A 15,574-nucleotide genomic window follows, 5' to 3' on the forward strand; every position below is an offset into this window, starting at 1 on the left:
AAGAGGTGCAGCAACATCAAAGGCAGGTTAACTAGGAAGTTAGCTTTTGTTTGTGGCAGATGTTCAGGTGCAATAAAGACTGTAAACAAACAGGAAACAACTTCTATCTCATTCCAGGGTGAAAAACTAGAGGTAGTCGATAGCTTCCGCTATCTAGACGACCAAGTTAGTAGTGGGGGTGGGTGCGCTGAAAGTGTAGCTGCTAGAATAAGAATAGCCTGGGCAAAGTTTAGAGAGCTCTTACCCCTCTGGCGACAAAGGGACTCTCACTCAGAGTAAAAGGCAGACTGTATGACGCATGCGTACGAACAGCCATGCTACATGGCAGTGAAACATGGCAAAGTTGAATATATACTTTCATTAAAGATACATATGTAAATTGATTTACATAACGAGTAATATAGCTTGGATGAAGTGCTTGATAAAAAGATATTCTTCCGACCGTTGACGCCTTTGAAATACATCCAGAAAGATGAAATGGTCACAGGAATATGGGAGACTACATTTAAGACAGCAAGTTGTGATCTGAGGAAATTTAGCTGCTATTTCTACCAGCTGCTGTGAGGAAAATAAAAAAGCTGCAATAAGAAGAGTTATGTACCTTGTTTAAAAGAGAGAACACAAAACATTTGATCTCATAACCTTGGAGATAGTAACAAATATATTTTAAACTTCACAGCCAAAGACTTTTAATTATTTTGGAATAAATGAATAGAATTTTGTGAGTAACACAATAACAATGGTATCAAATTTTGGCACAAGGCCAGCAAGATTTAGAAAGAAGGATTTGGTCAAATACATCAACCCCCCCCCCCTCCAGTACTTGACTGGTACTTATTCTATCAACCCTGAAAAGCAAATAGTTTTTAAATAAGGCACAAGGCCTGAAATTTTGGGGAGGGGTTAAGTTGATTACATCGACCCCAGTACTCAACTGGTACTTAATTTATCAACCACAAAATGATGAAAGGCTAAGTCGTCCTCAGTGGAGTTTGAACTCAGAATGTAAAGACATGAAATGCCACTGAGCGTTTCGCCTGATGTGCTAACCATTCTGCCAGTTTACCACCATAATAATAATAATGATTATAATGATTTCTAAGAGGCACAAAATCCCATATTGGTGGGAGATAATCAGTCGATTTATATTGGTTCCCTCAGCAAATGACTGGTACGTGGCATTTCGCCAATCCAGGGTTGATAAAATTAAGTTTCCATCGGTGGGATTTTAAAACACACACAAAAAAAAAAGTCACTAAATGATTCACAAGGCATTTGTTCGATGCTCTACTGGTCTGTTGCCAGCAACGATGAAGGGAATACGAAGCCTGTTGCAATGAAGTGGGTCCTGCCGTGGTCACTTTACTGAATGTCTACTTCAAAAGGCTCAACTGGACAACACTGACCAGTCTTCAGACATTTCCTCAGCCATTTTACGCTCACCACAAATGCAGCAGACGAGGCATAGCGCATAGTCGAGGCAAGATCCTGAAATATTAAGGAGGAACTATCACAGTAAATTATAGAGAGACAGAATAATGTAGGTATCTTTTGCTGGGGTGGAATAGAGAGAAAGAGTGTGTACATTGATTGAATCCAGGGCCGACTGTAGTGAGTGTGTGTGGGAGGGGGGAATGCCTAGTTCTGCTGTTATGTGGTTGATTATAGAGAATGATGACAAGTATTTCAAGGAGTGTAGAGTTAAACCAACGAGGACCAGTGGGAAGAGAAGTGGAACTCATTGTGATACTAACCTGTTTGAAACTACCCCTGGTTATTTAACAGAAATGCTCGCAAACTTCATATTTTAATTAAAATCTTTAAAAGCTTAGGCAAGAAACTTGTCATACATATGCAAACTGTTTGTCACAATTAACTTCTGGTAGGGACACTATTTCATTATGCAACTATATTACCAAGAATATTAAAGGCTTACGAGTCAATACTCTGTCCTGCCTGTGTTAGCAGTGCAATTCAATCACTTTTAAAGTTTTCTCTAGAAATTAGAGCGAGCACTGAAAGTTAAGTTTCATATATGAATACATCTGTGTAAACAGTGCCGGCTCTGACTTGTATAGAAAATTTTCTATACAAGTCAGAGTAGACTTTAAAAAGTGAAATTCTGAGTTGAGAAAGTTATAAATAATAGCATTTGGGTTAAAAAAAGACCCCTTTAAATGGAAAAGTCGGAGGCTGCTCAAGGGACTCAAACTCACATTTTCTGTAACCATGACAGATGTTCTACCATTGAACCAAAACAATCTTTTGAATTTCTTTTTCCATTTTAGAAGTTTTGTCCTTATCAGAGTTTGACCATTAAATAGAATTTCTTTCATGTTTTCTTGAAGTTTTGAAAGTCTTACAACGTAAACAAGAGAATTCTTATTGGTAAGAACAAGGCTTCTAAACTGGATAAGTTTGAAGAATTGCTTTCGTACAATGGTAGAGAATGTCTGTCATCTACAGAAGGTGTAGGCTTGAATCCCAGAGACAGCTTTTGACTTTGTCCACCCAAGGGTAATTTTTAACCCCCTTATTTACATGTTATTTGTAGATCTACCTACTTTGAGTTCCACCATTCTAACGGTTCTGCCAGTTTGCCACCATGGATGGATGGATGGATAAAAATATGGCTGTCAGATAAAGTTAATGCATTTACACAAGCAAATGTAAAGACGACTGAGCAAATTTATTGTGGAACGCATGCAAGCCTTTCCACTTCATGCCACAAATGTGTATCCATGGGGAAGGTCACTAACTTGGGTTGATACAGCTTAGCACCAGTGTTGTCACAGACAATGCTGTCAGAACTAGAACAGATGATGCAAAGCATTTTTCCACATCAAAGAATTCTGTTAATCCACAACCCTGGGTTGGTTCTTTCTATGGAACCCCGAAAGGACAGAAAAATGGAATTGACTTTGACAGGAATTGAACTCAGACTGCAGACAATTGTATTGAAGAACCCAAAAACCTTGTACTCACCTCTATGTCACTGTTGATGCAGACAACAACATGGGTTGTACTTTCTGTTATTTCTGAATGAAACTCTCCATCGTAAGTGAACGGAGTTAAGGACTGGAACCATGGAACCAAAAAGAAGACAGCAAAAATAAATATCATCATCGCCAGCGCCATTATTTTGGCATCAACTTTTCCATGTTTGCATGGAAAAGGATAGTGACATGTAGAAGCACCCAGCACATTCTGTTAATTGGTTGGCATTAGGAAGGCATCCAGCCACAACAGACAGTCGGAGTCTGGACAGCTAGCCAGCTCCACGTCAAACTGTCCAACCCATGCCAGCATGGAAAGCAGACGTTAAATGAAGATGATGATGATGCATGGGTCACACAAATGGAATTCATTGAAACAGATTTTCTACAGTTGGATGCCTTTCTTGTGATCGACCCTTACCCGTTTCCAAGATAATCTTTCCCTGAGGTCAAACATGTTTTCATAGAAGAATGACTGAGCGTTACTTGGAAATGAGCATCATCCTCATACAAGGAGACACAAACACACAGACAAATATATGATGGGCTTCTTATAGTTTCCATCAATCAAATTCACTCACAAAGCATTGGTAGGCCCAAAGCTAAATAGATGTGAAGACTATGTTTAGCCCTTCAGCATTTAAACTGGCCAGACCAAGCCAAAGACTGTTTTATGTTGAAATTGACCAGATCAAGCCTCTTACACCTATCCTACATCATCAAAGTCTCAAAACTACAAGATAATGCATGATTTATTTATAAAATGTCAATAAATAAGTATTACAACTGAATGTGGAAAGGTTAACACTGCTCTGTCCACAAAGCCTCTGCCATACGACAAACAAAAAATCAAAAGGATATGCAATAATATAGCGTTTGTACATTTTGCTGTCTTCCGGGTTGCAGTTCCAGAGATGAAGAGAAAGTCCTTGGAATGTTTCCAGCAATCCATTTTGCTTTTTGGTATCTCCTTGAGACGTAGAGCAAACAGGTGATGCAGGGCCCGGCAATGCAGTGCCAGGCGATGCAACAGAGGATGGTTCATCATCTGTACGTGAGAAAAATTGAAGAATTAATGAGAGAGGTTAACTAGAGGGAGTTAACTTATGGTCGTCGTTGTTTAGCCCAAGGGTGGCATTGAGATGGCAAATCTATGAAGAAAGACATGTTAACCATTAATTTCTTGTCTTTTGTTCAGACAGTCTATCTAGGATTACATCAGCCAATGTATCTTTTTTTTTCCATATTTTAAAACTGTGAGATTTGACTGCTATCTTTAGCAAGGCGAGCAGTCACTTACAGGCTTGGTTAAATATGATGTTGGTAGTGGTGATGGTTGGACTTTGGAATGGTATTGGTATAGGTGGTGGTTGAACTGTGGAGGCTGGACAATGTGAAGGTAACAACACATCAGCAAACACTACCACCACCACCACCATACTATCAGGCACATACATAATGACCACCACTGTCAAACTATGACAATCTCTACAACCACTACTACTACAGTTGTCAACAAAACGGTGTGACGCTGACCACCACCACCAGACAACTGACCTCTGGTTGATGGTCCAGCTTCCTGGGATGACCTTCTCCGCTTTAAATGTCCACGTCGAGGGTAATAATATCTGGAGTGAGAGTTAAGTTAAACTTGAGTGGAGGTTTGTGAACGCGAGACATAATGTTTGTTTAGGTGAGTGTGTCATAACAAGGAGTTTTAACATCATCTTAAAACCACCTCAGAAAAAGTGTCACAGCACAATACCACCACAATGGCATTAACTATGCCTATGCTACCACAATGGCATTAACTATGCCTATACTGCCACAGTTGTGCCGTTAGGATGTCATCATATACAACAGTGTGATAGCTTTCCATGCTAGCACCATCATAAAGTTACAATTGTCATAATATTAGTAACCATCATAACTCAAGGACTACCATAACATTAGAAGTGTTCAGACATTATTCCGATAATATAAGATGAGTTCTAATATTGTCATAACATTAGTACTGTCATAAGAATGTCATCAATCAATCCAAATTCCAAATAATTGAATACAAAACAAGATTTTGGCAAAGGATACATGTAGGTTGGAATTCCTTTCACTGCCAGATGTTTTCGGATGAGTCTCTCAGTTCCGTACCAGTTAAAGGAAGGTGTATCATGTCCTATTCTGGGTAAGTGAACACTGGCTGCAGAGACAAGAAGTGAGAGAGATTAATTACATAAGGCACCATACAGCAGAGGATCGCATTTTCTTTCAGAATATACACAAGTGTGTGTGTGTGATAAGAAATCACAAAAACAAATGAATTCTTGGAGTTTTCCTCAACATGTTGATTTCTTGTCATTTTGGCAAGTGGTGTACAGCTGAGAGGTTGGGTGTTGGACTCATAATTGTGGGTTCAATTCTTGGACTGGACACTGAGTTGTGTCCTTGAACAAGGTACTTCACTTCACATTGCTCAGGTTTACTCAGCTGAAAAGCAGTACCAGTGATAACTCTTGAGAGTTAATCCTGCAATGTATCCTTTGTAGTGGGGAAACCTTGTACTTTTCTTTGCCCTAGATACACTTCAGTTTATAAACCTGTAGATTCAAAAAGGCTTAGTTTGATTACACTCATGCTAATGATGTTCAATAAGGTAGAAACACTTAACAGTTGTCTCCCATATTTACTGGAAAAATATTAATAACCACCGACTAAAATTTTGTTTTGTTTGTTTATTCCTTTCACTTCATATTTGATTCAGTTTTAAATGTTCAAAGGTCCAAATATCAGACATACCCCTACCCACTTAACTAGTGATCATAATGTCACTGCTACTGTTTAGCCCTGGGTCAGTGCTGGTTAGTAAACTTATGTCCAAAGACTCATAAATGTTCCAGTCATGACGCTCCAGTCTTGATCCATAAAACATTATCCAAACTTTAATGGATGGGATCTCACAATTGGTTGATATCAGTCAACAGCTATGGTGCTGCCCTCTAGTGGACACATACAAAAAAGGAAGATAATGCTAATTTACCATTTCTTTGTCTTGCCTCAACCGAAACCTTCCTCAGTCCTTCTTGTAAAGCCTCCATCTTGATCCCAGATAAATTATTACTTTTAGTTCGATGTTGGGCTACGATAAGGGCCAGCTGGAAAGGAAACGGTGAAGAATGTCAGGTTTTGTTAGCAGGAGACTATATAGATGGTGGCACAATAGGGACTACATAGGTTTGGCACAGTGGCACAATAGAAACTATAGAAATAAAGCAACAGAGAATATCAGAATATAGAGAAATAAATTAGTGAGGGTGAGTGAAGGCAACAGTGAGTGGGAGGTTTTACTTACCCAACACTTTTCATCTTCATTCAGAGTAATTAAGTGGCAGTCACCGAGGTTTATATCTGAAAGTGGACGATGGAGAGGTGGGCAGGGTTAGGGTTAGCAGCAGCAGGCAGTTGTGTCTACATGACAAACAGGCACACAATTATGTTTACATGACAGCTGATGGAGGGGGAGGCACAGCTGTGTCAAGATAGGGCGACACACAATCGGGGCTACATCAGAACAGCCAGGAGCCTATATAACAAGGGTACAAACTGCATGTCTGCAGAACATTAAGCCTTTCTCTCCTCCTACTCTTATCGTTCATCTTCACACTACTCCTCCCTCTCCATAAACTGGTGATCAGTATTTCTAATACACAACTATGATGAGAGAAGTGAATCAAATGTTAAATTTGATTGGTTGTTTCAGTGTCATGTGACAGCATATCAGGGCTGAATAAACATGTAATGCACACATGGAAGTGGTACATATAACTGCACACATGGCAGCACCAAACCTGCACATACACATGACAGCACTAAACACATGCACATACATACACACAGCAGTGCCAAAACCCTTATTTCCTCCACAAAAGATAACCACTAACCAGCCCCCTCCACTTACCTTTCATCTCTTTGGCCAATTCATACTGTGTCTTTGGAATTGTTGATCTTGTTGTGATGGCAGTAAATACCCCTCCTACACCCCATTGGCCGGAATTGTCTGATGAAAAAAAACAAGAATTATTATTGCAGATACACCATATCAATACATCATCGTTGCATGAAAAAGTCTTGCATGGATCAGACAGAATTCATTGAGGCAGATTTTCTACGGCTGGAGGCTCTTCCTGTTGTCAACCATCACCTGTTTCCAAGGAAGGGAAATATTTTCTCTTAGTCTAGACATGTTTGCATGAAAGATTGCAAAACAAACATCTCTGGTTGTAAGATGGTGATGTGTTTTCAATATTTCTTTTAAAGCCCAAACATTCACCAACAACAGAGACCTAACCCTGGATATGAACTACAGATGTGGTCTGGCTGTCATGGTCATGTATTCCCTATAGAAATCCCATTTTTCGCCATTGATTTATCTCTCAGAAGAAGAAGCTCTGCATCTACCACAACTCGGTCTTCTGTTCTCCTTTATGGAGAAGAAACATGGCCTCTCACAAAGACCCTGGCAAAAAGGATCAATGGCTTTGATAGCAGAGCCCTGAGAACCATCGAGAACATCAGATGGTAACATCATGTTTCCAACAAAGAACTGTGAATGCATATCCGGCTTCCCACCTCATAGCCCTCCATTTGCAATACACTGGCATGAACATGTCCTCCGTCTCCTGTTAGATTGTCCTAACAGAGCTTTACTTACTCTCATTTGACACAGCAGGGGTCAAAAGTGATTAAGCAGGATCTCCAGAGGCTCAATGTCATCCTGGAGGATGCAGAGTGGCTGGCACAAAATTGCCAGCAATAGAGAGCCCTGGTGGACCAGGGTACCTTTGGGACCATTAACCTGGCATGACCACAGCACCATCAAGCAAGCAAACATGAAATAAGGAAGCATGTATTATTTCTCCAGTGAAGGAATCTGGAGGAGGCAATCAAGGTAAGATTTGAACTCACAACCACGAGAACATCATGACAGCCAAAACCTCTTTTATAAGCCACCTCCCCCCATCTTTCCTCACAGGGTCACAAAAAATCAGATAGAGATCAATAGTTTACCAATACAATGGATGACAAAGCTTTGGTCAGTCTGTGGCACGGACACAGGGTGTGTCACATCTCCTCTCACATAGGAAATGTCCACAGGGTCTACAGAGTTTTCTTCCTCATCACTGTCTTCTTCGGAGCCATCTGATGTCAGTTTACATGAAACGTAACCATTTTCTTTCCACAGAGCAGCCCTGGAAACAAAGTAGAAATCGCATTGAGAAACTACCCAGAGGTGCCATGCTCATGAAAAACAATAGTTAAGTCGTTCATTTTGAAGTTTTTCACACAGAACTCATTAGAAATGTAATTAGAAATAATTATCTAGTACGGAAAAGTCAATATTAGTCAATAAATATAATTATTTTAATGAGCATTTAAGGTCCATACACACATTATAACTATTAATTATGTATTGCACATAAATGTTGTCTACTCAAAGTGGTGGTCAGCAGTGAGTTTCCAAAAAAGAAAGAAACATGATAAATTGCTTATAAAATGCTGATGTAATATTGTATTATTTGTTTACAAAATAAATATAAAATTAAAAAAAATTGTCAACTTTTATTTTATTCATTATTTATATTGTTTCCAGTATGAATTAATATTACTAAGAAATATTACTGGTCCCTGGCACATTGGAAAAAAAACAAAAAAACTGCTGGAAGGCCACCTCAGAGAGTTTGAGAAGCATTGGTCTAAGTGACGCTAAAACTGCCCTGAAGATGGAAATGACACTGTATACATATAGGCACAGGTGTGACTGTGTAGTAAAGAAGCTTGCTTTCTAATCATGTGGTCTTGGGATCAATCCCACTGTATGGAGCTTTGGGCAAGAGTCTTCTACAAAGCATTTTGAATGGATTTGGTAGATGGGAACTGAAAGAAGCCTGTCATGTGTATATATATGTGTGTGTGTGTGTGTGTGTGTCTTTGTCTAGACATCTGGTGATGGTTGTAAACAAGAATCATCATCATACAAGCAAGGGTGTTCATTTTCATTCTTCCATGAAAAACACGTTTGTCCATGGAAGGGGTGGACATTACTTTGCTTGGAAACCGGTGAGGGTTGGGGACAGGAAGGGCATCCAGCAATAGAAAAATCTGCCCCATTAAACTCCGTCCAACCCATGCAAGCATGGAAAAGTGGATGTTAAATGGTGCATGCATGTATAGTATTCAAAGTCTCTAGATGTAAAAGTCACTCACTTCTTTTCTTCCTTCTCGGCAGCCCTTTTTCTGGCTAAGGCCTCTCGTTCCTTCAGTTTCTGTTCTAAAGTCTCCTTGCGCTATGTTGGAAGAACAACATGGAACCAACATTAGTTAGTGTGTAACAATAACATCTGAAACACATCAAGAGATGTGTAAGGAGGATTTGAACTGAAAACATTACAAGACACAACGTCATACTACAAGACAAGTCCATCCAGTTCTGCCATCTACATCGAAATATAATTCAGAAAAATTCCAGAGTTCCTCACCTTATTTTCTCGTTCTTCAATTTGTTCTGGAGTCAGTTTGGTACTAGAAGTGGATGGCATCGCCACAGAGACATTTCTTCTTTTACCAACCACAACTTCTGGTGCTTCTACACAACATAAACACAGGGAACAGAAACTTTTTAGTACCGAGTTAGGCTACAAAGCAACACATGCACACACACGTACACATACACACATGTATGTGTGTGTGCAGACATACAAATATAGTAAAGACAGTGTGTGACATTAAACTGGTCTGGAAGGAAGTGCAAGGGTTACGTGCAAAGAATCGTTTCCACTGCAATATATTGTGCTCTGCACTCCCTCCATATGCACACTGTGCACCACCCTGTTTGCACAATGGCATTTCATTGCACACAAATGCTCTATCCTCCACAGAAGGGGAGGGGGCCATGCCTACATCATTTCTACCACTCCCCTATATGCAAGCCTATTCGAGACACTAAGGAGTTCCAGAGGGAGAAATTTTGAAGACAAAGGATTGGTAGAAAGAAAAGACAAAAATAATGAAAGACAAAGACAATCTGAGAATTGAAACCGTTTCGACTTACCTTCTCCAAGTGTGTCAAAGGCATCAAGATCAGCTGCAGACGGCGCTTTAGAATAGTCAAAACCGTCAAATTGGTAAATCGTGGATGGTTGATCTTCTGCGTCATCATTGGTTTTGAAACACTGACAGAGAAGAGCAACAACAGTATAGAAGGGAAGGTAGAGGTGTGTGTGTGTGTGTGTGTGTGAATTGTACCATATATGGGCATACTGACACAAGTATATATTGTCATATGATGTTGTAATACATCACAAGCAAATATGGTCATACAGTGAAATACTGTAATACAACATTACCAAATATGGTCATATAGACAGTGTAATACGCTACCAAACATAGCCAGTGATGTAGTGTAATACAGCTTTACCAAATATGGTCATACAGTGATGTGCAATGCATCATAACCATATATGGTCATACAGTGATATAATGCTTTATCTAATTATACATCACTGGCTATGGCCATACATTGAGCAGATGGTAAGGCCATTGGTCTGTGATATAACTGACCATACAACCACATTGTGAGTTGAGGAAAAGTAAAATTTGGTTGTACATGATGGATTGCTGGATAGACAAGGTTATACATGTGTTACCTGCTGTCATACAGGTGTCTTTCACGATTACACAAAGTCATACAAAGGTTCAGTGCCAGTTATGGTCACCCACTGATGCCCAGGAGTATGCCAGATTGGACATGGCAACCCACGGGTCAGACAGGTTAACCCCTGTATTCAAACATCATGATCATTTCATGTCCGCTTTGGAAAGCGGCAAATTTCAGGGCGGTGTTGAGGTTCTAAAATCATCTTTGGTGAAATATGCAAATATGGAAGGCAAAAATTCAGACAGAGTGACCCAGTACCAAACAATACCCATCATCATCATCATCAACTAAGACTACAGTAACACATTGGTCACTTACCTGTTGTCCCACCAAATCTGTTGCTTCTTCTTGGTCACTTATTGTCCACTGATTGTTGTCTGAGCTGCCCAATACAGCAGGGAAGTCAATGGACAGAGGAGTGTCCCCAGAAGGGTTCTGCAGCAGTTTGTCAACCCCAAACTTCAGAATATCTTGCAGCTGCACATGAAACACAAACATCATCACCACTATCATCATCATCAACATTATCACCATCATCATCATCATCACTCCCACCACCAAAGCCCAGACTACTGCCACCCCTTTATCAGAACAAATTCACTCAGAAGGCATTAGCCAACCCCAGGCTGGTTAGCAGAAGAGACAAGCCCAATGTGCCATGTGATGAGAAAAGGATCCTCTTAACCACACAGCCATTCCTGCACCTGAAGAATTTAGTAAAATAACTTAGTCATAATTATGCTGGGGTTTGGAACATTAAATTTAGATAGAATATGGATGGAAGGCTTAATTTTGATCCTTTTAAAACAAGGTTTGAATCATAGAAGCGAGGGAAGGGGTCTTAAGGGGGTTAGCATCAAAAAGGGTTAACCAAGGAAGGGTCCTTTTAATAATGTATGTTAAAATACAGACCTTTTGACCAGTGACTCTTACCTTGACTTTGTCATCAGTGATGGAGGAAATCTGTGAAGCTTTCTGAGTTTTCAATGAAAAGTTTCCCTCCTCGATGACACGCTTGGTTAACTTCAGTTTCACTGCACTCCGTTGGAAGATGATGTCTTCAACTGTGTCAGCACCGATGAGGCGTATAATTTTCACTGGGCTGGTTAACAGGTGAAAAACAGAGAGAGTCAACCAGATAGGTACATAAGTATATGGTTGAGAGGGGGAACTGGGAGAGAGAAAGAGATAGGGAGATATATATAGTGGTGGTGAGAGTAGAGGTGAGAGAGAGAGATGAAGATGTGGGAGCAAGTAGATATGGAAGAGAGAGAGAGAGATAGGGAGATATATATAGTGGTGGTGAGTAGAGTATATACCAGTATCACGCAAATGGCTCCTGTACCAGTGGCATGTAAAAGCACCCATTACACTCGAGTGGTTGGCATTAGGAAGGGCATCCAACCTTAGAAACCATGCCAAAACAGTCCATGGGTAGGGCCCTACAAAGGCACTCAACACATTTAGTAGGAGTCACATATGTTATTATTTAAAATAGTTAGATTCAGCTCAATGTGACTTCAAGTTTCACCGGCTTCTAACAGAAATCTGGCTCTTTCAATACCACGTGACCCACTGTGACCCAATAGCAGCCCATTTGCCAGTAGCCATCTTGGACTTGCTGTGTTTCTTCATTCAGTAATCTGATAGTGAATGAGCTGGGTTTCTGTCAGAAACCTGCAAAACATTAAATTGCATTGAGCCAAATCAAACGGTTTCAAATAATTATAATTTTATTTTTATATATATATATATATATATATATATATAAAGAGAGAGAGAGAGAGAGAGAGAGAGGGAGGGAGGGAAAGAGAGAGAAAGAAGATATGAATGAAAATGAATGAGAGAAAGAAAAGATGGCAGGAAAGACGTAAATAGTGAGAGATTAGTAACATACCGAGATTGACCAAAACGGTGTGACCTGGCCACAGCCTGGAGGTCCATCTGTGGGTTGAGGTCACTATCAACAAATATCACAGTATCAGCTGCTGTCAGGTTCAATCCTTGACCACCTGGTTGGAGAGAATGGTCACAACAGTAACAACATCATCATTAACATCATCAGCAATATTTGAATTACAACAATTTTAATATTGGAATGCTACAATAATACTGATTGTGTTTTAGTAACAACAACAGCAAAGTGTTTTCAATGTGGAGCTACATTCTAAGAAATTTTATTTAGCATACAGCATTCACTAAATGCCCCTTTCTCCAGTACGCCCCCATCATTTTGCCAACAGCAGCCCTACCCACCATTACCTCTGTTCATCTCCCTTTGTTTCCACCCTTATGTCTCTCTGACTTTGTCCCTGGCACTGTGCATCTCTCCAACACCCAAACGCCACACACTCTCCATCATCTTTGCTGCAACCTATTACTTCCCTCACCCACATCTACTTCCCCACCAGTTGATATTCACCATCGAACATCATTACCACCACTACTGATCCCCTCCATCACCACACCCATCCCTGACCAATGCTTTAGTGCCCTAATTTCTTCAATGAGGCAACAGTCCAACCAACCAACCAACCAACCACTTGTCTCGATCCTGTATCATCTCTGTTGTAACACACACTAACCCCTTACATCCGAAGAGCCAACCTCACCACAAATTCCCCGTGTCTTCTTCTTCAAGACATATTTCATTTAATGTCAACTGAAATGAAATTCAAAAATACCCCACAGTGTCTTTCATCTTCACTTCTCGCCCCACCTTTAATAACAACAGCACATCCATCCTGGGTCCATCCTTATCTACCCCTACTCTTAGAAACAGATGTTGATGTGGTAGTTACGGCATACATCTCTCTACCCTTACATTGTCCGTTTAGGGTCCTTTGCCACTGAGCCCTCATACACAACATATATCTACACTAACATGGGGCAGGTATGGCTGTGGAGTTAAGGAGTTCACTTTCAACCACATGGTTTCAGGTTCAGTCCTAGTGTGTGGTGCCTTCTACTATAGACTCAAGCTGATTAAAGTCAAGTCATGAAAGATGGATGGTGATGATGATGATAGGGAGAGTTACAAAGGTAAAAAACGTCTGCACTCAAGACTCACCTGCACGGGTGCTCAACAGAAATATGAAGGTCCCTTCATCACGATTGAAGTTCTGGACGGCAAGAAAACGTTCATCTCCTCGTGTGGAACCATCAAGTCTCTCGTAAGTGTAGCCTAAACAACAGTAAACACATGAAATGATAAATAATCATTGTTACATCATTGAAAACTAGGTTTCTGGATTACCACATTACAGCCAATATTGACTTAACTCCCTGAGTTAAGTCAGATGAAGATAAAACAAAAGTTATATATATTTTACACCAAAATATGAGAAGATGTAGTGAGTGAGAGGTGTCAGCTGGTCTGGCTTAATCATGTGACAATATAAGACAAAAAGAAGGAATGCAACGAAATGGCATAGCTGTTGTTTCTAGCATGGCACCATATATTAACAGAAATAGTAGGATGTACATCAAAGCTTTGACAGTATGAAATCTTTGAGGTTGAAATATGTACTCAGGCTGCTGCCAATTTTGCTTTTCTTCCCTTTAGAGTCAATAAAATACCAGTCATGTACTAGGGTTGATTCTTCTTCCCCTTTGACTTTCTCACTCTTTCTGTGGAGGTAACCTGATTGTGTTTAGATCCGGAGAGGGTTAAACTTCTGCCAAGTTTAAATAACCAAGGCATGCCATATTTCACAAGAACATATCCAAGGACTCCAGCAGATGTTGAAGCCTCAACAAAGGAAAGGAAAATGCATAAAAGGCCCATGCAAACACAAATCCATATCAGTAAATACACAGACACCAAAGAAACAGAGAGAGAGAGAGAGAGAGAGAAAGAGAGAGAGAGAGGGATACAGTTAACAGCTGCAGGTAGTGAAGCCACTGTATAACTGAAGAACGTTCCATCAAAGAATGTCACTGAGCCTCGAGTGGAAGCAACAAAGCCATTACAATGAAAAAACATTTTGTGACAGAAAAACACAAACAGAAACTTTTGAGCATCAAAACTCCCAAAAATGCTGTACCTGGGTTACACATTATTTTTCATATCAACCAAGTGAGAAAGGGATTCATTCACGACCTTTTAAGGGGCCTCTGAGACTTGTAGGAAGGAGGGAGGGAAAAAGGCGTCCAGAAACAGAAGACCTGGTCCAAATGCTTGCAACGGAATGGATTCTGCTAAAGGTACCCAGGGACTGGGTGGTAGTGTTTGGCTGGGCGATGGATTAAGAATACCAAACAAGTAGACTATGGTGAGATTTGAACTCAGAATACAGTACACACAAGATGTCTCATGCAGGGCTTTAACGATTCCACTCATCTGCTGCCCTAAATCCAGACTTCATTGATCGACCTCTAAAACACTGAAAAGTATTCTTGTATGTGACATGTTTGAAACATCTGTGGATCAAACTGAAATTGTTGTCAAAACTGATAAACAACAACAATAACAATAGAGACAAAACCAATCAGTGAACCTCTTGATATGCTACAAACAACAGTCAAATCACCCTCAAGTCATATTTTACTATCTTCAAAAATGTTAAGGGTATATTGAGTAGTGTAGTCTGAGGCAGAAGTCTAAAAAAACAGGGCGATTGGAGCTGGGATGACTTTGAGCATTGATGTTTCCCAGATCTGGAGCTAAACAAAGGTAACAACAACAACAACATCAATTAAAACCTAATGAAACAGGCTGCAACCAACTGGAAAGTTGATCAAATGAGATTGTGTGTGTATATACACATCCATTTATATATGGAGTGATTATGGAGTGCATGGAAAGATGAGTGTGTGTGTATGTATGTGTGTATAAATATATATATATATATATATATATATATATATA

General features: G+C 40.0%; 1 protein-coding gene across 2 annotated transcripts in view; it reads right to left on the bottom strand.

Annotated features, from left to right (window-relative positions):
* Positions 1-664: 664 nt before the first annotated feature.
* Positions 665-15,574, bottom strand: part of LOC106874113 (chromodomain-helicase-DNA-binding protein 1-like) — a 37,002-nt gene continuing 22,092 nt past the window's right edge. For both annotated transcript variants that reach the window (XM_014921720.2, XM_014921719.2), the window contains exons 10-25: positions 13,775-13,888; positions 12,602-12,716; positions 11,638-11,806; positions 11,023-11,181; positions 10,099-10,219; positions 9,527-9,633; positions 9,255-9,334; positions 8,058-8,239; positions 6,949-7,047; positions 6,343-6,398; positions 6,031-6,145; positions 5,085-5,193; positions 4,554-4,624; positions 3,858-4,044; positions 2,986-3,061; positions 665-1,488 (exon numbers count right to left, since the gene is read on the bottom strand). In XM_014921720.2, the coding sequence (XP_014777206.1) occupies positions 1,363-1,488; positions 2,986-3,061; positions 3,858-4,044; positions 4,554-4,624; positions 5,085-5,193; positions 6,031-6,145; positions 6,343-6,398; positions 6,949-7,047; positions 8,058-8,239; positions 9,255-9,334; positions 9,527-9,633; positions 10,099-10,219; positions 11,023-11,181; positions 11,638-11,806; positions 12,602-12,716; positions 13,775-13,888 (1,886 nt within the window). In that variant the 3' untranslated portion in view covers positions 665-1,362. The remainder of the gene's footprint in view (positions 1,489-2,985; positions 3,062-3,857; positions 4,045-4,553; positions 4,625-5,084; positions 5,194-6,030; positions 6,146-6,342; positions 6,399-6,948; positions 7,048-8,057; positions 8,240-9,254; positions 9,335-9,526; positions 9,634-10,098; positions 10,220-11,022; positions 11,182-11,637; positions 11,807-12,601; positions 12,717-13,774; positions 13,889-15,574) is intronic.

The sequence above is a fragment of the Octopus bimaculoides genome, chromosome 15 (genome assembly GCF_001194135.2).
Source record: "Octopus bimaculoides isolate UCB-OBI-ISO-001 chromosome 15, ASM119413v2, whole genome shotgun sequence".
Taxonomy (NCBI): Eukaryota; Metazoa; Mollusca; class Cephalopoda; order Octopoda; family Octopodidae; genus Octopus; species Octopus bimaculoides.